Source organism: Cygnus olor, chromosome 9, assembly GCF_009769625.2.
Source record: "Cygnus olor isolate bCygOlo1 chromosome 9, bCygOlo1.pri.v2, whole genome shotgun sequence".
NCBI lineage: Eukaryota > Metazoa > Chordata > Aves > Anseriformes > Anatidae > Cygnus > Cygnus olor.
The window spans coordinates 17,134,759-17,159,849 of record NC_049177.1 but is presented as its reverse complement, the minus strand read 5'-3'; the positions used below and the strand labels follow the sequence as shown (position 1 = coordinate 17,159,849).

Genomic DNA, 25,091 nt, shown 5'->3' with positions numbered 1-25,091 from the left:
TCCTTTTTTTAATAACCCCAGAGGGCTTCATCTCATGGCCAACTGTAAAATATTAAGGTTTCATTGCAGGATCACTTAAATGTTTTGACTAGCTAGAAATTTTGGGGCAAAATTCCAGAGTGATATGATATTCCAAGATAGGTTTCCTACAGCTGGAGGATCAGTTGCTGAATACCAAGGCCAAGTTCTTGGAGAAGGGAGGGGGACTTTAGATATCTTGGAGGAAATGCACACCTGTTTTTTCTCTTTGCTTTTGAGTATAGTTTAAAGTTCTTCCTTAACTGGTATGTGGTCTTTTTTGCATAAAATTCTTATGTGCAGGTATTTTATTTCTGTTTTGAAATTCTGTAAGTTTATCTTGTAATAAAAATCAGTCTGATAAAACACTAATCTTAGACTATTGGCATTGATAGCACAGTCTTCAAGAGATGGAACCAAACAATTTTATTAGAGCGCTACTTTTTTAAGTAGCGAGTTTCCAGAAATTTGTGAGTATAGTCTTTCCTGATGCTACAGAGGACGGTCAGACAGGTTTTATGTAGAGTTTGTTAGAGTATGTTATTGCCTTTAGGAACTGCTGCAGTTTGTTGCTATGGGTCGTAATGAAGATAACAACATATGGGACTTGACATTCACACCATTTTTTTTGTCACCTGTTTGTTGCACGTGCTGTGCAGATTTACAGTTGAAATTTTGACTAAATTTATTCTCTACACATTTCCCTTGAGGAGTAGGAGCAGTATTACTGCTAGTAGTACACGTTTCAGTGTGCTGGTAAGCTGAAGGTTCATTTCTTGGGTAAGTACACTTGGGTGCACTGTTAGGTGAAATGTCTTTTTAAAATGTTTTCCAGTTTTTAAATGTCTTATCAAAATGTTCTTCTGCTTTTTATACGTCTTTAAAGTTTGCCTTGTTTTATGTAATATGAATAACAAATGTTTCTGTGGTATTGTTTTCATGGTAATAATTTGGCTTGTATTAATTATAAAATGTCTGAACATACTTTGGTAATAATATATCATGTTTAAGGTTTTAACAGCACTAGCTTTCCCCAAGAAGAGCTTCTGTCATTGTTTCACTACAGGGCTTTAGTAGCTGCTTTTATCTTTAGCAAAGAACTTGCAGCAGGGTATCCCTAATTTCTGTAGTATAATCTCCTTGATGTGTCTCAGCCGAGCTGCTGGATGAGAGCGGGAAGGGAAGGAAAAAAACAACAAACCAACTTGATTAGGTTGGGAACTATGGTTGCAATTGATGCTCAATTTGGATAATTTACAATTATCTATAGACTTTGCCTGTTTGCAGGCAACCTTATTCTTTTCTCCGAATAAGGAACAATTCCCTCATGGTTTTAACATTTGGCATGAAAAAATGAGTCTTTACCATTCCTCCTCCCTGTTTTTTAAAATGGCATGCCTCATGTATATGCCTATGCTGTCTCCTCTGAAGTGTTAGTGCTTTCTTGTATTGTTACACCCTTTCAGTCACCTGAAGGTGAAAAGGGAGATCAGGAAAAGTGCTTGACTTGACCTCTTGTGTTGGTGAAAACTATCAAAATGGAGTTAAACATTAATTAAAATTAAAATTTTTGAAGTTTAATATGAGTGTCCATGACCTTGAAACGCCAGCCAAGAGCTGTGGCTTTGCTAATGAGCATTGTGATGGTTATAACTGGATGGGAGTTGTTGCAGACTTCCTTTTTTTTTTCTGTGGTGTCAGATCCTTCAAGGGTCTTCCTTTTGTCATATTTATTTTGATAAATACTGCATCTGGCACAGTATCCAAACCCATAACCTGGTGAGACAGCTGCGTGTGTCAGACTGCCTTGTAATAACCATCAGAATGTACTAGTAGAGGTGAGATACCATTTATCTCCAGTGAATATATGCTGCTGTTTAATCAGCTACCAAAACTTGCACGTTCATTTTGAGGAACAAATAAGTTTTTTAATTACTGAACATACTCAGTTTAACTCCAGGTCTGAACAATGTACCCGTTTGCAACTGTTCAGAGCTATTATTCTTCCTGTTTGGGAGATGGGGAAACTTGCTATCTTAGTGGAGTACAGCTTGACAGTTTGGTCAGTTATTGGAGGGGGGAGTGGTAAGCTGTTGGAGGTAAGTTTCCCAATTTCCCAGTTGGCTCCAGTTGCAGCCTGCCCTGTGTTTTCGCACGCTGGCTGCAATGGGGATGCCCGCGCTGCAGTGGGACCAGTGACAGAAGCTGTTCTTTAGAATTTTCAGGATGGCTGTTTTCTGCGTCAGAATGAGACAGTCCTGCTGGGCAGAGCCAACGCCAAGAGCAAAGGTAAGGTAAAGTTTATTCAATGAGAATGCTTAAGACAGCCAAGCAGCTAGTACCATCTACTACGGTAATAGTCACAGGAATTCCTTTTTACCATTAGATTCAGTTTTAGTTTTTGTACTACAACTTTTCCTGTTCTGTAAATAACTTTATGCTGGATTCTTTTCATTAAACTAGTTTGAATTGAAGTAGTATGTGCTTAGATGTAAATGTTAATTGTGTGACTTTTTTCCGTTCCCTTTTCAAAATTCTTTAATCTGCTGTTTCCTCTTTCTTTCATCTGGAAAAAAAAAAAGGGGGTATAATGTAAGCTGGTCTCTATTTCATCACGGGAGATGCTGATTCTATAAAATAGTGCTGAAAAAATGCACTAAAAAGTTTTGGGAGGAATGAGACCCCAGGAAACATCTGCTTTCTTTATACATCCTCTCTTGGAGACTTTCAGCAATGCTGTGGTGTGCGAGAAAATGCTTGCTGTCTGCGACCATGCTGAGTTACAGCTCGTGAGGAAAAAGGGGGCATTTTCACCCCAATGCTCAGTGACTCGGTTGCATGTGTGGGATTGAATACTGGAAAAAGAAGTCAGTAATCTTCTTAGTAACTGCAAACCAACTGTATGCAGTTGTGGTCCAAACAGTGGATGTAAAACTAAATCCAAGTAAGGAGAAAGTTGGAATGCAATAGATCTGTGAATGTGAGCTCCTCACATTTGTTCAGGGATCGATATGTAAATTTTCTCAGTGGCCATTCTAGAACCTGATGGACATCTGGCTTTAATTCACACCTGTGAAAATGAAAGAGCAAAATTTTTTACAGCATGTTTCCTTGGTTCTGACACGCAGAATTATTTTCCTCAGAACAGATGAGTTTGATCTCCATTTTTTTTCCTGTTACTTGGTGCTGGGCTATAGCTTTCAATACCTTTGCTGAAATAGTGGGGTTTTGTTTTTTTCCCTCTCTCTTCAAACTATACAGAACTCTTATTTGCAAAACCTGGTTTAGCCAAGAGGACTTCAACGAACTGTGATGTGAAAGGCTTCTCAAATATTTTCTTTGGTCTCAAAAATTTTTTTGGTTGCTTTTTGTTGTGGGCAAAGGTAATTCTCTGCTCTGTATTAGTGTATCAAAAGCACCAGTATCTTAAAGCATCATTTGCTGAGAAGCTGTCTAGGAAATCTGCTTTTGCTATCTGTGAAGCCTTACTATAGCATACTTTTAAAACCAGTTTTCAGAATTTGTGCAGCCTCAGAAGCCTCCCATGTTGGCACCTGCAAGTTTGACTTCTTTTGGACTTCATGAAAAATACTGTTGTGTTTTTGTATTTTTATAATTTTGTGTGTAGTTTCAGTTATAGTTTGTTAGAGGCTAAGACTGTTAGATATTAACCCATTATAATTATTATAATTATAATTACTGTATGTGCAGATTGTATATTTACACAATGCTTTACCTGTTGTACCGTGTTTGTGAGATGTTACCATTTAAGATGGCGCTTTATTTCAAATAAAAGCCTGTTGTTTCTCAGTCGATAGTATTTAATATTGATGGCGATTGTGAGTTGTATGATGTTGTAATGTGCCGTTGGACCACAAAGAGCTGGAGGTGGGAATCAGTGGTTCTGGGGGCTGCATTCTTTCTGCAGGTGATATTTGAAAAGTGATTCCTGAGGTAAAGTGTTATGTTTCTGGGGGGAGAGGGCATGGGGAGGGATTGTATGGTTAATTTTTTTTCTTTTTCATTTCCCCTGTCCCCAATGATTTGCGTACCTTGTGCTTTCTGCTTGTTTTTTTCTTTACTATTAAACTGCTGATGTTTATTTCCAGGAATGTTTTGCAAATGTCCTTCTCACTCTTCCCCTCTACAACTGTAGGTACATTGTTCCTTTTTATCAAATAAGCACGTTTGAAGCAAACCAAAGATAAAATAAAAAGGTCTTAATGTCACGTAAAGGAATGTTTCTTAATGTGCTCAGATGTATAAGTAGTGACTATATTTTAAAACTCTTCTATATGACAATGCATTGCTTTCAGCTAACTGACAGATTTATGTTAAGTTAGAAGACACAGAGGATTATAAGTATGCTGCGAGGAATATGGTTCCAAATTAAACTTTCTTTACTTACTAAATTTGGCTCAGTGCTTGGCTCTCAGCAGGGCTTTGTTTTACAGTATTCCTTGTATTGACATCTTTTACTTCTAGAAGGAAGACGCTTTCTATTTCAAATGGCTCTCTTAAAAGCAAAGTAGCCTACTTGTTTCTAACTTAACATAAAGTTGTTGCATGGTCCTCTGGGATGATGGGTGTTCATGCAAGTTTGCATTTCTTCCTGTAGGCGTTCGTTGTGAAACATCTTTTGGAGTATACCCAACAGAGTGAGTCCAACCTGCAGTACAGCTTGTTTTTAGTTTTTGGCATCTTTATGACGGAAATAGTGCGATCTTGGTCCCTTGCGCTAACCTGGGCCTTGAATTACCGCACGGGGGTTAGACTGCGTGGAGCTATCTTGACAATGGCATTTAAGAAAATTCTCAAGCTGAAGAATATCAAGGAGAAGTCTCTTGGCGAGGTAAGCTGAGTATCATTTTGGAAATTGCTGGCTGAGAAAAGATATGTGAATATATTCCTTTGAGAATTAACTGTGCCTTAAGTCTAAATAATCTGCTGTGTGTTTTTCAGCTCATAAATGTATGTTCCAATGATGGTCAAAGGATGTTTGAAGCTGCAGCAGTTGGCAGTTTGTTGGCTGGGGGCCCTATTGTGGCCATCTTAGGAATGGTTTATAATGTAATTATTCTGGGCCCAACAGGCTTCTTGGGCTCTGCTGTCTTCATCCTTTTCTACCCAGCAATGGTAAGTTATAAAGAATTAAGACTTACTTCATTTTTCTTGGTCTAGATACATGCATAGTTCTGAATAAAGGTGTTGAAAAGTGCTAGGTTAAGCCTGTTTATGGTACTGCATATTATTGAAATTATTCCTAAAGATGATGTGAGGAGCAGAAACTTGGAAACGGGGAACTCAAAATGGTACAAAAAAAAAAAAAGAAAATGGAAATAGGAAAGCTAGTAGATCTGACTTTTGAGATAAATATTTATAGCTAAATTAAACTGCAGAGTGTTCAGATGCTTGTGGTTTAGGCTGGAAAGACAAAAGGCCTCCATCTTGTCTACAGGGGCTGAGTGTTGCATGTTTCAGTCAAGATTCATTCCTGAATTCAATAATAGGTGTTGAAAAGTGCTACATCTGGGAGGGAGGGTGCTCTTGTCTAGATATTCCTGCATCTACTTCTGCCCAGCAGTGAAATAGGCTAGTCCAAGCCAAAAATCTTTTTATCTCTATATTCATAATAAACATTTTAAAAAGCATGGATGCAGAATACCATCAGGTCCACTTTGATGTAATTTGTGTGCAATAGGAAGGACTAAAATAATGGAAATTATATTTTTAAAAAGGGGAATGAAGAGTGGAATTTGATTGTCTTCACCAGTTCTCTAAAACTTTACATTGGTTTAGTAAAAATGTTAATAATGTTTCATTTTCCTAGCACAGGCATATAGTAGAAATTGATCTGGCTGTACAAAGTCCAGCTTTTTCTTTCGCCTTACGGGACCAGGTTAAAAGACTGGCTAGAATGCGTTCTAGTGCTCATTTGCTGTCAGAGTAAATTTAGTTTACCTTAAAGTTACTGTAGTCTTTGTGCTTCAGAAACTGTAGTGAATCTAGTGCTATTCAATACTGGTAGAAGTCTACAGCTTTATTCTCACAAATTTTGTTTTTGTTTAGACTTGCTGTCCTCGGTCTAGTGCTCAGTGCAGATGGGGTGGGAGGATGTGAATAATGTTTTTAGCTTTCCTTTTATGTCAGAATGAAAGCATTCTTGCCCTGTCTCTGAAACTCTTTTTTTTTTTTTTCAGATTCAAAATTTGCTTTGTATGGTAATTAGGAGGGGTTGAATGTACTTGCTCTGAATTTTCACTAATGTTGCATGGTGTTACTTTTTGTTTCAGATGTTTGTGTCACGCCTCACTGCTTATTTCAGAAGAAAATGTGTATCAACAACAGATGAACGTGTGCAAAAGATGAATGAAGTTCTTAATTACATTAAGTTCATTAAAATGTATGCCTGGGTCAAACCATTTTCTCAGAATGTTCAAAGTGAGTTCACAAAATTTGTAGATGTTTGCTTTTGTGCTGATGCCTCATTGCTTAGTGCTCTGGTGCATGCTTCTAGGTTAGAAACATAGATGTTGATTTACATGTGGTGTAGCAACTCCTTTCGTCCATCACGCTCTTTGTCATGCATGATGGGTTAGACAAACAGTCTTGCTGCTTTCTAAAGTTTTGCTTTCTAGCATAATGTTTGATCGTGCTCTAATCCTAATTTTTAAAATTTTGTTCCAATTTTTGATAATAATATGATGGCTGCTCTATTTTTAAAATACGGTGACTTCTGTCTTACAAAGATTTATAGACCATTATAGTTTACTGCTCTCTGCTCTTTTTATAAGGACATGTATGTGATAACTGCTAACATGTAAAATGTTAGGTCTCTCTTACTCAGTGTTTATAGTGCTGTGGTAGTGTCTGTTGTATATGTATTCCTCTGAATCATACTTCATATCTGGTGCCCCTATTCATATTTCTAGAGATCCGTGAGGAAGAACGTAAAATCTTAGAGCGTGCTGGCTATTTCCAGAGCATCACTGTGGGTGTGGCTCCCATAGTTGTAGTCATTGCCAGTGTGGTGACTTTTTCTGTCCATATGATCCTTGGCTACGATCTTACAGCAGCTCAGGTAAGTGGGTAACTTATTGCAGTGGTGAAAATATTCTTTACTGTATTGCTACAGTAGCTTTTCTGTTAAGCCATTTCTCTCCAGCTCATTCTTTTTTGCCTGTGTGGCCAGGCCAGGTTAAGGCTCACAGAAATGGTGATCTGGTGGGTGTGACAGCAGCTTATGTAGTCATGTATTTGCACAAAAAAACTCTCTGTGCTGTTCCAGCCCTGACCTTCCTCAGAACAGGCTTTGAGGTGAATGTGAACCAGCACTCCTCTTTGCTATTCAGTTAGGACATTGGGATTACTGGATGTTTTTTTTTTTTCAGTGTGCTTGGATGCAAACAGTACAGATTTGTTTTCCCTTGTGACTTAAAATAGGATATGAACATGGATCTTCACAAGTAATAGGCTAGTGCAGGATTTGCTGTCTGATATTTTCATTGGACATACGAACACTGAAGATTTGGTCTGTTACAAAGTGCTGGGTAGATGCACTGTTATTCTGCTATTCCAGAGTATTTTGAATCTTTAAATAGTGATTCTTTGACTGTGGGCCTTTTCTGTATCTTTGACTTGCTGCTATGGCAATCCAACCTCTAGAAGGTTGGAATTGTTAGTTAAGTATATTGCATCCAAAAATCCAAACGTGATTCTTTCTTTTTTTTTTTAGGCATTCACAGTGGTCACTGTCTTCAATTCAATGACTTTTGCTCTAAAAGTAACACCTTTCTCAGTGAAGTCTCTATCCGAGGCATCTGTTTCCGTTGACAGATTTAAGGTAAGAAGTCCTTTAGTTTTGCAGTTTTAGCTGTTAGTGTGGAGTGTTGTATGTGTATAACAGATGCTAATGGAACAACTTGAAGATGATGCTGTTTTATTGTATGAGGAGTTTTTTCTGTACACTTAGCACTCTGTATTATTGTATTCTGGAGAACGGATAAAAACAGTCAAGGAATATTAGAGCTTTACGTTAGTACTGGTGTGCGAAGCAAAATATTCAATATTTCAGGATTTTGGTGTTGGACGCTATCAGAGATGGGATTCAGGACTAGACGGTTTGCAGTATAGTAATTCTTGCACTCTCTTAAGACCATCTGCATGAAAAGGCAGTGCAACTTGTCTACAGTGAAATTTCACATTTTGCCAGTGAAATTATTTTTGAAGATGTCATGTTCTATGTGAGCAGACTTTGCACAAACTAGTAGATTTTTATTTGTAGTCATGAAAAATTGAGGTTTAGTATTTCCAGGGCAGATTGTGACTGAAATACTGGTTCCATTGTACGAATAAAATACAGTTGTGACCTGACTAAACAAAATCTATGGTAGAAAATTAAAACCCAGATAACAGAAACAATCTTATTTCATCCTTCAATCCCTGTGAATATGCTGTGTACTTTAGTATGAACTCAGAGGACAGGCCTTTATTTTGCCTTCTCTCTTGCAGACAATAGCACATACCACTATTGCACATGGCAGAAATTTTCAAATAGGATTCCATAATATTAAGTTATATAGATTCTGTATAATGCATTCATGAAACAAATTTGGGTATGAGAAGAATGGAATCTACAGAATGGTTGAGAGATCCCATTAATTATTAAGCGTTTTTGTTTAATCTTCTGCCTGGCTCAACCTCAAGCAAGCTTTCCTAAATCCAGTCGTACTAGAGGGAATTTTTAGGGGAAGAGAAGAGTGGGAATTGTAGTACTTCCCAGTTCAAGTCTGCAAACAGTGTAACTTCTGTCAGGTGTGTAACACAGGGTGGGGTTACTCTAATATCACAATAAAAATGTAACTTATGTTTTGAGTCTGCAAATAAGTATGAGCTTTCCTACGAATGTATGATACGGGCATAGCAATCTCAGGAGTAAATAAGGCTGACAGTTGAGAAGTCTGTAATCACAGGCTGCTTAGTTCAACACATAATTTATATAAGTGGGAACCATTTTATCTTGTAACTGAATTATGTGAAAAATCTCTTCTTAATCTGTGTTGATTGTAAGTACTGATGGATGTGGTGGAAAACATGATACAATGGACTTAGTGGCTTACTTATTCTCAAGCAGCCCTACATGGCTAAATTTGTGTGAGATGGCATTTTCCCAACCAAAGGGGTGAAGGGTAAAGGCTGAAGTCATTCCATCTTCTGTAATGAGCTGGCGCTCAGGACAAGTCAGTCACTTTTGCTCATGGTGACATCTCTGCTCCAACCCATGTATTCTACTCCCGTGTTTTGTATCTGGAGATTGCAGAGTGGTAGTTGCAAACAGTGTTAACAGAATGAGCTCCTCTCATAGCACCAAGAGCATTGTAGCTCTTAAAAAGTCTTAGTGTATCTAAGTGTTTCCACCACATCCAGGAATGCCCTGGCCACTCAGCAGGCCCGGAGTTAGTTTACACTAATGAGCTACCTTTTGCTCTTCAGCTTTCTCCCACTATATAGCCTGATGTGTTTTGCTGCGTGAGTGTGCCATAGGCTTGTCTCCCAGTCTTGATCAGGTGTCTCATCTTTACACCTCTCTCACAACTCCTATCAGAGTTTATTTCTAATGGAAGAGGTTCATATGATAAAGAAAAAACCAGCCAATCCTCACACCGCGATAGAGGTGAAAAATGCTACCTTGGCTTGGGACTTCTCCCACGCCAGCGTCCAGAGCTCACCAAAGTTGACCCCCAAAGTGAAAAAAGACAAGAAAGTAACCAAGGGCAAGAAAGAGAAAATGAAGCTGCAGAATGAGGGACAGCAAGCTGTGCTGGCAGAGCAGAAGGGCCATCTTCTAGTGGACAATGATGACCATCCTAGCCCCGAAGAGGAGAACAGAATCATCCACCTGGTTAACCTTCGGCTTCAGAGGACTCTGTACAACATTGACTTGGAGATAGAAAAGGTAAGAGAAGAAAGGAGTAAATATGAGCTCTTGAAAGACCTCATTTTTAGCTGTCCCTTGGAATAGAGAGCTGTTTGTTTCTACATGAAATGGAGCATATTGCTTTTGTGTACTCCTGTAATACCCATGGCAACTGCAGTATCCAGGATGCAGTGCTGATCTTGATGTAAACAGCTGTGCCATTCTAGCAAACGGGATCTTTGCACACAGCCTATAAATCACTGCAGGATATTTAGTCTTCACATCTAATGTGTTTTTTCTGTTTGTAGCTCTCAGAACAGTCTGAGGCAACAGAGGTGTCGGTGAGGTATTGGTGGATGATTTATTCCTGCGGCAGTTTGACAATTCTGTAGGGTTTCAGCTACATTCTCAGTGAACATTTTATGTGATCAGGTGTTATAATGGAGCATAGCAGTGGATTTTCATTGAAGAATATGCAACTAATTCTTCCCTGAGAATTTTTGTACTATAGAAAAACAAAGATTTTCAGGAAGTTAGAAGCAGTTGAAGTCCTCACTGCAAGTAAGGTAAAAGCATGTAACATGTTAAAGAAAATGAACTTAATACGTGGTATCTTTTACAAATAAAAAAAAAATTGCCATCTGGTACTTGGATGCTGTAGTAATGAGATCCATGCATTTATCAGGATATTTGTGGTTAAACTGGCTTGTAGTATGAGTAGAGGGGTAGTTCTAACTCAAGAGAGTTGCTTTTATCTAAAAATAATAAATAGACTTGGAAAAGGGTTATAGACTTACTTGAAAATGTACAGGTTACTGTCAGAAAAGAAAACTTGTGAATGAGAGTGTAACAACTTGTTCCCCAAATGCCTATATACCCTTGTTGCCCACTTTAACCTTTTTTTTACAGAAGGAAGAAAAACAGTTTTGCTGAATTCGTTATTTGTTTAATGTAGGTATCAGCCCATCCATTTTATTGCAGATAAGTGATTGGATTCCAGCTTTTTCTTGGTAGGTGGTCCTTAGCAAATTGCATCTCATAGGCAGGGAGTTCTAATGGACACGTATCCTTTATTCTGGTTGTCGTTTAGTCCTTCCCTCTTTTTTTTTTGTTATCACACCGACCAATTATTGTCAATTTGATTGTATGAAACTTTTCATTTATCTGTGAATTTGTTCTTTTTGTTTGCTGCAGTCATTTCCCTATCTTCTGGTCCAGTTACAAAGATTTTTTTTTTTCTTAGTCTGAGCTGTCAGCCACTGAAGGCAGTAGAAGGTCGTTGGAAACCATCACCTTGATGTATTCTGTTCGGGCAGGCATTGGTGCTTTTGGCTGAGTGCAGCATTCTCTGGGCTTGTGTCAGGCCTAGTCAGAGGGAAACTGATCTTAAAATATGTTCATTTTCACCTGTGAAATTAATTCAGTTTTAGTCCACAGTAGGATAGTATTCACTGTTTGTTTTTTGAGAGTTAAAATATAGACTGACTTGCATTTGGTTGTCCTTTTTCAGCTGTCATTAATGTCTGACTGTAAACTCTGAGATACTACAGGTAGTCCAAATTCTGAGAAGGTTAGAGAAGTAATGAGTACCATATATTTTTTTTCTGTCTAGGGAAAACTTGTTGGAATTTGTGGCAGTGTGGGGAGTGGAAAAACTTCTCTCATTTCGGCGATTTTAGGACAGGTGAGAAATTCTGTTTTGACTTCTGCTTTTCTCTTCTTGATTTCCAATTATTTTTATTAGACGTGACCTGGCATAATTGCATGATTTTGAATTCCAGATGACCTTGTTGGAGGGTAGCATTGCTGTAAGTGGAACATTTGCATATGTGGCCCAGCAGGCCTGGATTCTCAATGCTACGCTTCGGGACAACATTCTTTTCGGCAAGGAATACGATGAAGAAAGGTTTGTCAGAAATGTTTGCTGATTTTCATGAAAGCTTAGTAATTCTTGGCCCAAGTGAGGGATGCAGAGTACGTTGCAGTCAAAGCCTACCTCTACTTTTGGAGTCTGTCTTTAAGACCTCTATAAGGCTCATTTAAAAGCCTGCCTCTCTTGTGTGTGGTCACTGTGGCTGATGGCTGTCGGTGCTACTGTTACTGCTCATTTGCAGTGAGGGCTGTCTGACCTCTGTTTGCAGCACTGAAGTTATATTTGTACTTGCTGTCCTGGCCTTGCCCTGTGTAAGTGCAACAACTCCTGTTTTCAGTGAGCTGATAGCTCCTGTGTCCCTTTCCTAGTGGGGGGCATCCCTAGGGCCTATGCTAGCAATCATTGAAAAGAAAATGTGTTCTTACTACTTATTTAATCCATCTTCTTTAGATACAACACTGTGTTGAATGGTTGCTGTCTAAGGCCTGACCTAGCCATCCTTCCAAATGGGGACCTGACAGAGGTATAAATTTTGCTTATAGTAAACTGTTTAGTAGATGGAGAAAAGTAAAGTTTTAGTTTGCCAGACTAGACTGGAGTAAGGAGAAACACCAAACTGGTATGCATATAAGTCAAGCTGCTGAATACACCTCGAGCTTATCAGTGCCCTAGGCTATTGAGAGTAGTGCCATGTTTTTGGTACCAATGTTGCCAGTTCCTGAGTTTTCCGTTGTGCTGTAAATTTAGCTGCCTTAACAGGACCTATATGAACTTAATTTAAATTAGGTAGGCAAAAAGTACTGTAACACTTCAAGCATGTTAATCTTGAGTTTGACTGTGTAACATGCTTCACAAAGAAGTGGACACCTAAACTATAGAATTATACATATAATTCTATATTATACATATATACTTATAATACATATAATATGGTGTGTGTGCATCTATATGTATATACACAGAGGCATATGAAATATTATGATCTATTTAATTCCAGTCATCTCTTGTTCACGTATTGCACGGTGCTGTAGAAATAAAATAACCTGTTTGTGTCTGTATAGATTGGTGAACGAGGGGCTAACCTGAGTGGAGGACAGCGTCAGAGAATCAGTCTGGCTCGAGCCCTGTACAGTGACAGGAGCATTTACATCCTCGATGATCCCCTTAGTGCCTTAGATGCTCATGTTGGAAATCACATTTTTAACAGTGCAATAAGGAAGCACCTGAAGTCAAAGACTGTCCTTTTCATCACTCATCAGCTTCAGGTACTACACCTCTTGTGTTTGCTTTCTTGGACTTTCTAGAAATGTTGTTTAGTCACTTGCCTTCATACTGGAGATTCCTGTGTCCTGGCTTGTTAGAACACAACCTTGTCCCTCTATAGGATGTGTGGTTTAGATTTACAAACTTGCTGCAAGCGTGCGCAGAGCTAAGTCTAATTCTTTACGTGATACTAGTACTGCTTGGTGTATGGTAGGGACTGGTAATGCCTGGCTAAAGAAAATTTGCTAGAGAAATGAGTATCATGTTCAAAAACGCTTTTGCTAATTTGCCTTAAAGCTAGTTTATCACATCAGAAAACATTTAGTTTTGCTATCAGTAAATCAGAATCGATATATTCTGAGATTTTTTGCCATGCTCTGTGTATAGAAATATTAATTAGTGTATTAGTATCTGCACAGTTTTAAGTATCCTGGATTGCATATTCTGTAATGGCTTGGTTTTGATAGAACATGAGAACTTTATATGTAGAGTGAGAGTAATCATGGTGATCTGGTACATACAGGACCTTTAAAAGTCAGAGTTCTATTAGCTGGGAATCAATGTGTTTTGTTTCCCTCCTGCTGTGCGCAAATGTTTATAAAATACTGAAAAGGATCATATGGGCATGTGGTGGATCAGACATAATGATGAAGGTTTGTTCTTTGTGCTGTTCTTCCCAGTATCTTGTTGACTGTGATGAAGTGGTCTTCATGAAAGAAGGCTGCATTACTGAGCGAGGAAGTCATGAGGAATTAATGAATTTAAATGGGGACTATGCAACCATTTTTAATAACCTACAGCTGGGAGAGACACCACATATTGAGGTACTCGTTTTTCCATTTTAAAGCACTCTGACTTTTCTAATGAGATAAACCAAATGGCATAATTGGAAGACTGGAAAATGGCTTCACATGTTGAACTGACCAGTGTGCTTCCGGTAAAATAATCTGTGCTTCATTAGCACTTTGTATTTGCAGTCACAGTTCTTACTTGGGGAATGCATAGTAGAGGTGATTCTGCCAGTGATCTCATGAGTTGAACATGTAAGAAATGTATTGTTTACTTTGGTGCTGCTCAGAGCAGGAAGCTTCTTGTCTCTTTTGTTGTACACCTCACTTCTTGATTTACTTCCAAATTAGCACAGACCTGGAGCAACCTTTGAAAAAACTATTACTGGTTTGATACTTTTTCACCTAAGGTGTAACTGAGGCGCAATAACAGTGGTGCAACTTGTCAAAAGTTAAATGCAACAGTATATTAGAAATGTAACTGAAAATACTTCAGGGGGGTGAGGAGAAAAAAAATGTTATTGATTGATACTGTTTCTGTTATGAAACAATGGCTGGGCATGCAAACTTGGGTTTGTCTGCTAGTACAGCAGTTGGTGAAGAATGTAAACCTAGAAAATAGCGAGAACCATTTAGTAGGACAATGCCTTTAAATTTTCAGTTATTTAATTTTTCCCAGCTTTGTCCTGTTTGTTTCCTGAAGTTATTCTGTGGAGTAAGAAACAAAAATATATCAGTGGTCTATTTTTAAGTGGTGAAAGGCTCCTTACTCATAAGTTGAAAGCATTAAAAAAAAAATCTGAAAAGGTAGCATTATGATAAATATGCAGATAGAAGGTGCTTGGTGGAATTTTCTCCTGGGAGATGTTAGTGAAAGAAGCAAAGGAATGTCATACGTTACTCTGCATATCCTTTCTGAGACACGAAGATTATAGTTCTGCCACGTTAAGGTTAATGTGATGACAGTTAGCATGAGATTCTCCAGCCTGCATACTTGGCTGACCTTCACTCTATAAACACTAGCTCATGGAAGGAGTGTTGATTTGCATTCTATATAGGATAAGAAGAAAGGGATAGTAAAGTTGCATGTGAGATGTGTCATTTTGTGTAAGGTGTCCGTGAAGTTATGTAGAGGGTTTCAGTTAATCTGGGCTCTCTGAACAGTCATTTCCATTTTGTGAAAAGAGAGACAAGTTTAGAATAGTAATTGTGTGTGCAGTTTAGTGTTTGGCTGTCTGATTTCTGAAAGTCTGAGTTACCTTCGTCCGTAGAGACATTTCTTGAGAGCTTTCTTGAGAGAGAGATTAGGGTGTTTGAGGGGGGAAAAAAAAAGCCTCTTAATAAAATAGTGAGTTATTTTTACAAGAGACCGTGGATTGTATTTCTCTCTCTCTCTCCCTCTCTCTCTCTGTGTCTCTGTCTCTGTAGTAGGGGTATAATTCTTTTACCATGTATGCACATAGTTTCAAATGATTCTGAAAATTAGCCTTGCACACCACAAGTACAGATTTGTAGAGCTCAATAGAGCAGGAAAATGTAATCTCCCAGAGTTGGTACTCATCTGTAATAACAGCAAAATTAATATCTTCCGTGAAATCAATGCTAAGCTATTGAAAGCCTTTGTGCATAGGAGGCTTATGAAAAACGTTTGGGTTCAGCTGTGAAAATGAAAAAGAAAATTACTCCAGTGTGTTTAGTGTCACCATTTTCCTACAGATTAATATAAAGAAGAACACAAACAGTTCACTGAAAAGACCCCAGGATAAAAGTACCAAAGCAGGGTCTGTGAAGAAGGAGAAAGTTGTGAAGAAGGAAGAGGGTAACTATGTAATCAGATTTCTGGCTGTAATTGTTTCATACATGGATAAGCTCAAAATGTTTGCTTCCCAGCTGTAATGAATGTGCCTCTCAGGTTTTGAAACTTGTCTCAAGTCCTGGTCACTCTGTATGGTTGATAGGACATAGGCAGTAGGCAAAGAGCATTTAATTCACATAATGTGGGTGCCAGCATAATGTTTATAAGTTTAATCAGTCTGTCATAGGTCAGGTGCCAATGGTGCAAAGGAGCTTGTAGTACCCTGTCTCCGACACCACCTCTACGCCCTATCGGGAGGGCAGCGTGTGTAGCTTAGCACTTGCAGAGTCCTAGGCAGGACATGGCATTTATATGTGAAGAATCTGAAGAAGACAAACCTCTCTTTTGGGGTTCTCTCCATTTAATGTTAACTTTGAAATTTGGCAAGGTTTAAAAAGCATTGATAAGGGTCATAGTATTTGAGTCTATGCTGATCAAGCTTTTTCAGACATAGCATGACATGAATGATTCTGCAGAGGAATTGTGATTTCTTGAAAAACAGTTTGAACCATTGAGTTCTACGTGTTAAGTAATGGCTGTTTCTGATAGCATTCCGTTCAGTGTAAGAATTACTTCAGTTTTGTGCATATTTGCAAACTGACAGAACTTTTTATGGAGCAACTTTGCTTTCTTCACTCTCTCCCCCTCCTCTTTTGTTTCACAGGCCAGCTGGTTCAGTTGGAAGAGAAAGGCAAAGGCTCTGTCCCCTGGTCTGTGTATGGCATCTACATTCAGGCAGCTGGAGGCCCCTTTGCATTCCTCGTGATAATGGCTCTGTTTGTGCTGAATGTGGGCAGTACAGCTTTTAGCAACTGGTGGCTGAGTTTCTGGATCAAACAAGGCAGTGGAGTAAGATGAATAGCATTTCTACTCTCTTGTATTTAAAGGGCAGGGGAATTGTTCTCATAGACTAATCCTGAGCAGTCCTATGAGACCAAATGGTGCTTCCTAATTTAAGCAAATTGTAAGGCTCCCCAAGAGGTGATCACACTAGAGAGTTCATCTCCAAGAATGAGAACTCCACTAATGAGAAAGATATAATAGCTCATGTGGTTTTATACTGCCCTCTTGTTCCTTGTCTTGGTTTGCCTAAGAAAAGGAAGTGAAAATGTGAAAGAGGCCAACAAGCTGCAGGAGGAATTGCTGATTTTAGTGCTGGCTTTTGTTTGAATGTGACCTTAGTCCAGCAGGATAATCTTGTTATAGTTTATGGCTTTAAGTCAAACGACTTTTGGGAGTTGCTTTGAAGTATGTAATGACTGAGAGTTGTTTGGGATTTTTCCTACTCTAGGGGCTTTGATTGTGAGTCTTGCTGCATTTAAAGATTCAAGTAGAACTTAATTTTTTTTGAGAACAAACAACAACAAAAATCAAACACAAAAAACCACCCTCACCTCAGAAGAGGTAATAAAGTGCAGATGGCCAACGATTTTAAAATAAGCAATGAAGTCCTTAAATATAAAGATTAAAAAACCAACAACAACAACCACCACCACCACCACCACAAAACAATCAAAACCACAGAATAGGAGAACATACGACAGCGTGCCAATAAAGAAATGACTGTGTACTGGCAGAAAAACAAGATGTTTGATAAGAAGACAATGTATAACACCCAAGTTGAATATTCCTGTGTAATAGAACTGGTGGCATGCAAGTATGTGTCACTGTTCAGAAGAGCATAAGAAACAACAGGTGTGAAATGGGAGATAAGGAATCAAATGAAGTAACCTTTTAGGGAGTTTTTGATGCCACAGAAATAGCACATATCACTGCTGGCGAAAGCTTTCTTAAGTATTCAAAGATTATTGAAGTCTTTTCTTTAAAGAAGTACCAAAAATAGTGGGTGGCGAGGATCAGTTCAATTCAACCACATGTAATAAGTACGTTTTTAATCCTTAACGATTCACTGAAACCTTGTATTTCCTGCAGAACACCACCGTGACTTTGGGAAATGACACTGTCATAAGTAACAGTATGAAAGATAACCCTTACATGCATTACTATGCTGGCATCTATGCACTGTCTATGGCAGTCATGTTGATCCTGAAAGCTGTTCGTGGTGTCGTCTTTGTAAAGGTATGTTCCGATGCTACCTGACACTTCTCATCCCCCTCTCTCCCCTCCTACTTCTGCATATTGTTGTCTCTGTGGTTCTTTTGGTCACCTCCCTATTGACACTTTTGAACCAGAGGAAGTCAGATCATGGGTTATGAGGTTTCCACCAAGCCGTCTCTTGGGGTTGTACTATGCTTTCCCTTAAACTTTTGCCTCAATTAATAGCTTCCTTCCACTGGTTGGAAGCATGGAGTACAAGAAAGAAGCTATACTTAGAGTTGGAGAGGGAAAACTGGCAGCATTTTTTCATGCACAGGGAGGGGGCAGTGACAGGCGCAAATCCTGTCATAACGCTTTAATGTTTGTTGCTTTGTCAGGGAACTCTCAGAGCATCCTCAAGGCTCCACGATGAGCTGTTCCGACGGATTCTGCGTAGCCCCATGAAGTTCTTTGACACTACACCCACTGGGCGGATTCTCAACAGGTTTTCCAAAGACATGGATGAAGGTATCTCTTACTGCATACATTGTAGATCCCACAGTCAGTCCTCCCAGTTAACTACCTAATGCTCTCCAGTCTTTTTGTGTTGGGGTTAGAGTATCCTGTATCTGTTGCCAAGTGTGTACTTTGTAATAGCCACAGCAGGAATGGGGATATACCAGGGTTATACTTGCAGGAGACAGCTGATACCTCAAGTCCGTCTGTTCGCTTGCAAAGATGAAAAGGTGCAGCTGCTTTTGAACCTGCAGACTGCACACAGACTCTTAGAAGTTAATGTGGGGGAACCTGGAGTATCAGGGTGAAGTTGATGTGCAGCAAAGGTGGTAATTAGGTCAGAGCTGCAGCAGTGCTGTTTCTGTAAATGGGAATGATTGGAAAAATTACTAGCATTTCAGAACAGAAAAGCACCCCTAATGATGATGTACCCTTTTACATGTGAGAAGTCATGAGAAACCACTGTCTTTGTCAATGACGATGTACTGCAGGACTGAATTGCTTTATATAGGCTGTTTTAGGTTTCTGTACTCAAGATCTTTCTCTTTTTCCCTCCATCTTTTCCAGTTGACGTTCGTTTGCCGTTTCAAGCAGAAATGTTCATCCAGAATGTCATCCTTGTGTTCTTCTGTGTGGGGGTGATTTCTGGAGTTTTCCCCTGGTTCCTGGTGGCAGTGGGGCCCCTCATTGTCCTGTTCACAGTTCTGCATGTTGTGTCTAGGTAAGTGCATCAGCTGCTTTGACTAAAAGTGGAGATGCTTTGACCTGTTAGTAGGGACATGGGGGTCTTCAAGTATATATGCATCAGTACTGTGGTTGTATGTGATGGGTGTACTTGTCACTTAAAAGCGCTTCTCTCCCTCCAGAGTCTTTATTCGAGAGCTCAAGCGTCTGGACAACATCACACAGTCTCCATTCCTGTCTCACATTACATCTAGCATACAGGGTCTGTCGACAATCCATGCCTACAACAAAGGACAAGAATTCCTGCACAGGTCAGTCTAGATATCCAGCTGAGAGTGGTGGAGCACAAAGTAGGGTGCAACAGCTTTGCAGTCTGTAAGATTTGTTAGCAGGGTCTTTATCTGATTGCATACATCGGGTCTAACAGGGAAAGTTATTTTCTGGAGGGGAAAAAATGAGGAGAATAAGGAGGAGAATGGAAAGGGAAAAACTGCCTAGTAGCCAACTGGGAAGAACAGTGATGGAATCCCAGATGAGTGCCCTCCTACGGGGTTCTCCGCAGTGTGGCAGGTATCAATGCTAATGATGAGGACAATTTTTTGGACATACTTTTTCTTTAGTACTGTATACTTTTCATCAGGTCCTCTTCCTGCTTCCTGTTTGTTGGTTCTGCTGGCGATGCTGTTAGCATTAGAGTGGTAACCAAGCCTCTGTTTGCATACTGATGAGCTGGTAGTCTCTGTGCACCTGTATAATTGGATAGCATTTTATCAACTATTATCGTACCTTATTGTGGACTATGTTTGGTTTTCTCTATTGTAAACTAAAATCTGCAAAACAATTGGTAGTGAGGGAAAGTGAGACATCTCTCCCATGAGTGGTATTTGCTTCCCATGAGAACCCGCAATAACAATATCAGGGTTTCCCTGGTGCAAGGTCATGAGACCAACAGTGTGGGAGCACAGTGAAAATTGTTACAGAGGTTCTGGGAAGGCACTGCCACAGTGGCTTAAGTGAAATAGGTCAGGAAGGCAATCCCCACAGTGCAGCAGTGATTGGCATGAAACTGAGTTGCAAGATCAGAAAACCTAGTAACTAAGTTTTGTGAATCTGTCAAGTGTCTCCCATTAAATTCCTCAGGTTCACAGGCTCAGGATTGTAAATTAATGTCATCAATCCTATTAAAGCTTACTGTAAATTTGCTTTTACACTGACTATAAAATAGCACGTTCTGTTCATATACTGAAGCACTGCTGCTGTTACACGTGGAATAGTTTGTAGCCATCAAGCATCCTCTGGCACATCTTGCATTGGTGAAGGTGGGGTGAAAGTGTACTATCTCTTGGAATTCTGATTCACCCCTACATAATTCACTATTGTTCACATAAACTTGATAATGCAACTTCTGAGAGTTTGAGCTAAGTAGATATCTGACATTATTTTGGGAAGTTTGTAAACCTCTTCTCTGTGGCCTAGTGTGATGCTTTTTGGTAATGACAGACTAGTCTTCCCACCCTGAATTCTGATATTGTTGCAGGGGTGAAAGCAATTCTGCTATTTGTACAACTTCAGGCTCACTGAGGTCTACTAACATTTTCTGTATCTGTTTCAGGTATCAGGAGCTTCTAGATGATAATCAGGCACCGTTTTACCTGTTCAGCTGTGCAATGCGCTGGCTAGCTGTACGGCTGGACATTATCAGCATCGCTCTCATCACAACCACTGGCCTTATGATTGTTCTAATGCATGGCCAGATTCCTCCTGCCTATGCTGGGCTGGCTATCTCATATGCTGTGCAGGTGAGCATTGTCTGCATGGTTTGGTTTCACTTTTACTTGTTTGTGCTAAGTACCTTAAATGAAACAGATTGAAAACTTTCCTTAATCCACCAAAATGGGAAAAGATGATCCTTTGGTAGCGGTGGGGGAAGGCAATTCAGGGTCAGGACCTTTGGCTAGCATGAAAAACAATGAGGAGTTAAGTGCTTTAGGATACTGTTTCGGAAAGCTGCTTCTTTTTAAATGTAAAGCTGATGTCTTAATGCATTCTGGTGTATTGCTTGCAGTACGTTTTCACAGTGCACAGCATCCAGTTCCTAACTGTGTGGGTTAGATTTGCTTCCTGGCTCAGAATGCTTGTTATTAGATCTGTTGCTTGGCTTTTTCTGCCTCCTGGTGGCAATAAAGTAAAATTACAAAACTTGGATGGCTAAGATTTCAAGCTGTTGCTTATGAGAGAACCTTTTCAGCTGCTGGCTTTCCAAGTGATTCACAAATTAAGATTATTTTAAAATTAACCATAAGGTGCACAAGACAAGAGTATCAAGTATCCACTAGGTTAGTCTTTTAATTCAATTTAAAAAAAATCAGTCAACTCTCTAATTTTTTCTTAATTTCTTCTTACCGCTACAGTTAACAGGGTTATTCCAGTTCACAGTCAGACTTGCTTCAGAAACAGAAGCTCGCTTCACCTCAGTGGAGAGGATTGATCACTATATCAAGGTATGACAACAATACATTCAGCTGCTTGTTGTAAGATTTCTTGTTGTTTGTTGCTGGTGTAAGAGAAAGCCATGGTTCAGGAGGGGAATAGCAGTGTACCATAACAGATTGAGAAGATGCTTCTGAATCACCGGGCCTGTATCCAGTCACTTTGTTCATCTTAACTGCCTTAAACTGATACGGGCTGAGTCTGCAGAGAACTGCTAAAAGTTTCATCTGATAATTTTCCTCTTTGGTGCTTTGTTTACTGGAAACAGAACTTTTGTTTTTCTTTTAAAGACTCTTTCCTTGGAAGCTCCTGCTCGAATTAAGAATAAAACTCCCCCTCTGGACTGGCCACAGGAAGGTGAAGTTGTTTTTGAAAACGCAGAGATGCGGTACCGAGAAAATCTCCCTCTAGTACTTAAAAAAGTGTCCTTTACCATCAAACCAAAGGAAAAGATTGGCATTGTGGGAAGGACAGGCTCAGGTAAGGAAAAACACTAAGCAGAGTTAAAATACTGCATTTACAGAATGGGAACAGAGCAGGACAGTTTGGTTCTTTTCTGCCTTCTCTGTATTTGAATAAATTAATTGCACAGGAATGGTCCAGCTGCATGTCAGTGGTGGATTCTGTTTGCGTACATGCATAGGAAGGATCCCCATATACAATAAAACCAAGTTTCCTCTCAAAATAGAGGCATATCCTACTATGCCTGAGTCAGTATGCTTATAACGTTTAATACCCTGAGCTACTTACCAGCATGCTCGTTGCAGCTTATTTGACTGTCTTGAAAGATTTTTTTCTACCGATGCTGCAGCCAGGTTTGGTTCTAATCTATCTCAGAAGTTTGTAATGCGAAGAATCAAAACGTCTGATTGTAGAAGGGTTTACACCACCTCCAAAATAGAGCTTCTAAATGTGCAATTAATATTGCTTAGAAGTTTAAATGCTGAACCCTAGCAGTTAGTTACAAAATTGTTTGCTGGCACTTTATAGTAATTTAAGACACTAATCTTACACAAGGACAGCTTTTAAAATGCTGTCTCATCTCAAATGGCTCTTACGATTCTTTAGAAGCACTAGTATATTCTTCTGTCTCATTTTTAGGGAAGTCTTCCCTTGGAATGGCACTCTTTCGTTTGGTTGAACTGTCTGGAGGCTGCATTAAAATTGATGGAGTGAAAATAAATGACATTGGTTTGGCAGATCTTCGCAGCAAACTGTCAATAATTCCTCAGGAACCTGTGCTATTCAGTGGCACTGTAAGGTTAGTTGGAACCATAAAAAAAAAAGCAAGAAGGACAGAGAAGGCTACCAGCTCGTAATGAACTCATATGAAATGTTAGTTTTTGAACGGAACAAAGGCATTCTGGTTTCTGTACTTTGTTGTTGAAACAAAAAGAAAAAGCACGGGTAAACGGTTTTAGCTGGTTCAGTACAGAACTGGATGTGATCCTCCTTTTAAATTTACTTGGAATTTTGCATCTTTGTCTTCTATCTTCATTCTTTTGTTGTTTGGCTTCTTTAGTGTGGTGGGAGCATCTGATTTCCTTGGCAAGGAAATTCTGTCAGTGGAGTGCTAGATGGGAATTGTCCATCTGGATGAATTAGCACACTGTTGTTTTGCTATTTATTGCTGAAAAAAAAATCTGGTTATGCTTTCTGCTTCCTCCTCCAGATCAAACTTGGATCCTTTCAATCAGTACAGTGAGGAGCAAATCTGGGATGCTTTGGAAAGGACTCACATGAAGGAGTGTGTAAGTATTATCATATCTATGAGATACTTGTTTGTATTTTGTCTTTCAAAGCTGCATGTTCTTCTACTGGCTAATTAGGAGATCTTCAGTAAAGTTCTGTCTCCATGTTTTTCTCCATAATTTGCTGTTTTGTTTCTAATAATGAGACAATTTTTGGAGAACATGCCATATTTCAAATGTGTACTTCTTGGCATATTAGCATAGAGAGTGTTGCTTCATCACAGGGACTCTTCTGGTTTTACAGTATTTCAGAAGCGATATTTTTTTCTGTGTGCCTTAGGTAGTCGTGCATTCTGCATTTACATTTGTGAGTGTAAATGTCGCACATGCATACTGAATGTAAAATCTGCCCTTTGTGAGGCCTTCTGCAGCAAATCTTACTGCTGTGACATTTCAAACTCTTGTTGTTGGTCAGGTGGCACAAGGCTACACGTGTAGCTGTGAGTGTAATACCTGGGCTGTAATTCCTGCAGAGACATCGTGATTCCTGGAGGTCCACTCTTAGTCTTTCTTAACGACAAGAGTGGCCAGATCTGTATTAATGCTGATATGATTTTGTACCTGGCATGCTTTTTTCTAGAAATCAACTATTTTGTACTTAAGTCATTCCAAGGTTGCCTATCGAGAGGGTATATTTCTTCTAGGTTAGTCGTGGTGTTTTCAGCTGCCATCACCAAGTCAAAAGCATTTTAACTGAACCAAGCAGGTCTGATGTTGTATTGTTGTTCTAGCAGTAGTTGCTTGTTACTACTTCTTTCAACAGCGTGTGTGAGATAAAGTGTGGTGGATATTTTGGAACATGGGCAAAATCAGATTAGCAGGAGGAGCAACTGTTTGTCTCATGCTATGGAGATACAAAAAGTCTGTGCAGCTATCAAAGTTTTCTGCCTCTTCTTTCCCACACAGGTTGCCCAGCTGCCTATGAAACTTGACTCAGAAGTAATGGAAAATGGAGAAAACTTTTCAGTTGGAGAGAGACAGTTACTGTGCATAGCTAGAGCTCTACTGCGTCGTTGCAAGGTGAGCGTATCGATGAGAAAAATTGCTACCAGTTTGATATCACCAGCTTTGAGGAAAGGGGCTGCTTTTGTTGGATTCATTTTGTCTGTCAGAGTACTCATACCAACAGTTACTGGAACACAGAGACAGTGTTAGAACAACTAGGAAAGGCGTCTGTAGCTGCTGTGAAGTCTTGTCGTCAGAAAGTATTGGTTGTTGGTGTTAAAATAGTGTGCCAGGCTGGCCTAGTCATTTATCCAGAGAGTCTGTCCTGTTACTGGTGAGCATCAGATTCCTTCCTCCTTTCACCTTTAGGTAAAGTTCAGCCAAGCATTTTCCTTCTACATGGCGTTCTACTAAAATCTAGTCTACAAGTGAAATTTGGGACCATGCAAAGTTAAAAAGTTTTTTTTTTTTAAATTGAGAATGGAAACCAAATAATAACGTGAGAGAGAAAGAATTTTTTGATTGAGTCAGAGAGGAGGGTAGTTCTTCCTAGCCTAAGAAAGCTAGTAAGCCAAGTTGGTCCTGACTGACTCTAGAAGGAACTACCACTACAAAAGACAGACAGGTCAATTAGTTTACCTCTTAAAAAATTGCATTTGAGATTTAGCTGCTGAATGTAAAACTGAAAGTAGTGGAAACTTGTGGCCAGGTCAGAATGCAAAAGTCTTGTGGCTCTAGGATGTGACCATAAAATGCAAGTGTGATCTGTAGGATAACTTCAATGAAGGTGATTACATAAGGCAAACTGAAAGGGTGCTTATCAAAACTACCTTTGTGACCACAGCTCTGTAAAGATTGCCAGTTGTGGCAGTTTCTGGTCATGGTAATTCTCATCTACTCTGCATATATTGATGATCAGGGAGGGAAAGAGTTACTGTGAATTAACAGCCAGGAT

The 25,091-nt window shown here is 39.3% G+C and overlaps 1 protein-coding gene across 9 annotated transcripts in view; it reads left to right on the top strand.

The window, feature by feature from the left end:
• Positions 1 to 25,091, top strand: part of ABCC5 (ATP binding cassette subfamily C member 5) — a 44,969-nt gene that overhangs the window by 14,457 nt on the left and 5,421 nt on the right. For 2 of the 9 annotated variants that reach the window (XM_040567894.1, XM_040567896.1), the window contains exons 6-28: positions 4,637 to 4,870; positions 4,981 to 5,154; positions 6,312 to 6,459; positions 6,951 to 7,099; positions 7,754 to 7,861; positions 9,623 to 9,973; positions 11,547 to 11,618; positions 11,716 to 11,840; positions 12,258 to 12,330; positions 12,869 to 13,072; positions 13,751 to 13,894; positions 15,575 to 15,677; positions 16,378 to 16,562; positions 17,646 to 17,792; positions 18,149 to 18,278; positions 18,834 to 18,987; positions 19,133 to 19,261; positions 20,563 to 20,749; positions 21,362 to 21,451; positions 21,731 to 21,920; positions 22,542 to 22,701; positions 23,113 to 23,191; positions 24,098 to 24,211. In XM_040567894.1, coding sequence (XP_040423828.1) covers positions 4,637 to 4,870; positions 4,981 to 5,154; positions 6,312 to 6,459; positions 6,951 to 7,099; positions 7,754 to 7,861; positions 9,623 to 9,973; positions 11,547 to 11,618; positions 11,716 to 11,840; positions 12,258 to 12,330; positions 12,869 to 13,072; positions 13,751 to 13,894; positions 15,575 to 15,677; positions 16,378 to 16,562; positions 17,646 to 17,792; positions 18,149 to 18,278; positions 18,834 to 18,987; positions 19,133 to 19,261; positions 20,563 to 20,749; positions 21,362 to 21,451; positions 21,731 to 21,920; positions 22,542 to 22,701; positions 23,113 to 23,191; positions 24,098 to 24,211 — 3,450 coding nt within the window. Of the gene's footprint in view, positions 1 to 87; positions 4,175 to 4,636; positions 4,871 to 4,980; positions 5,155 to 6,311; positions 6,460 to 6,950; positions 7,100 to 7,753; positions 7,862 to 9,510; positions 9,974 to 11,546; positions 11,619 to 11,715; positions 11,841 to 12,257; positions 12,331 to 12,868; positions 13,073 to 13,750; positions 13,895 to 15,574; positions 15,678 to 16,377; positions 16,563 to 17,645; positions 17,793 to 18,148; positions 18,279 to 18,833; positions 18,988 to 19,132; positions 19,262 to 20,562; positions 20,750 to 21,361; positions 21,452 to 21,730; positions 21,921 to 22,541; positions 22,702 to 23,112; positions 23,192 to 24,097; positions 24,212 to 25,091 lie in introns of those variants that run through there. The other 7 variants (XR_005822696.1, XR_005822695.1, XM_040567901.1 and 4 more) reach the window with 5 other exon arrangements.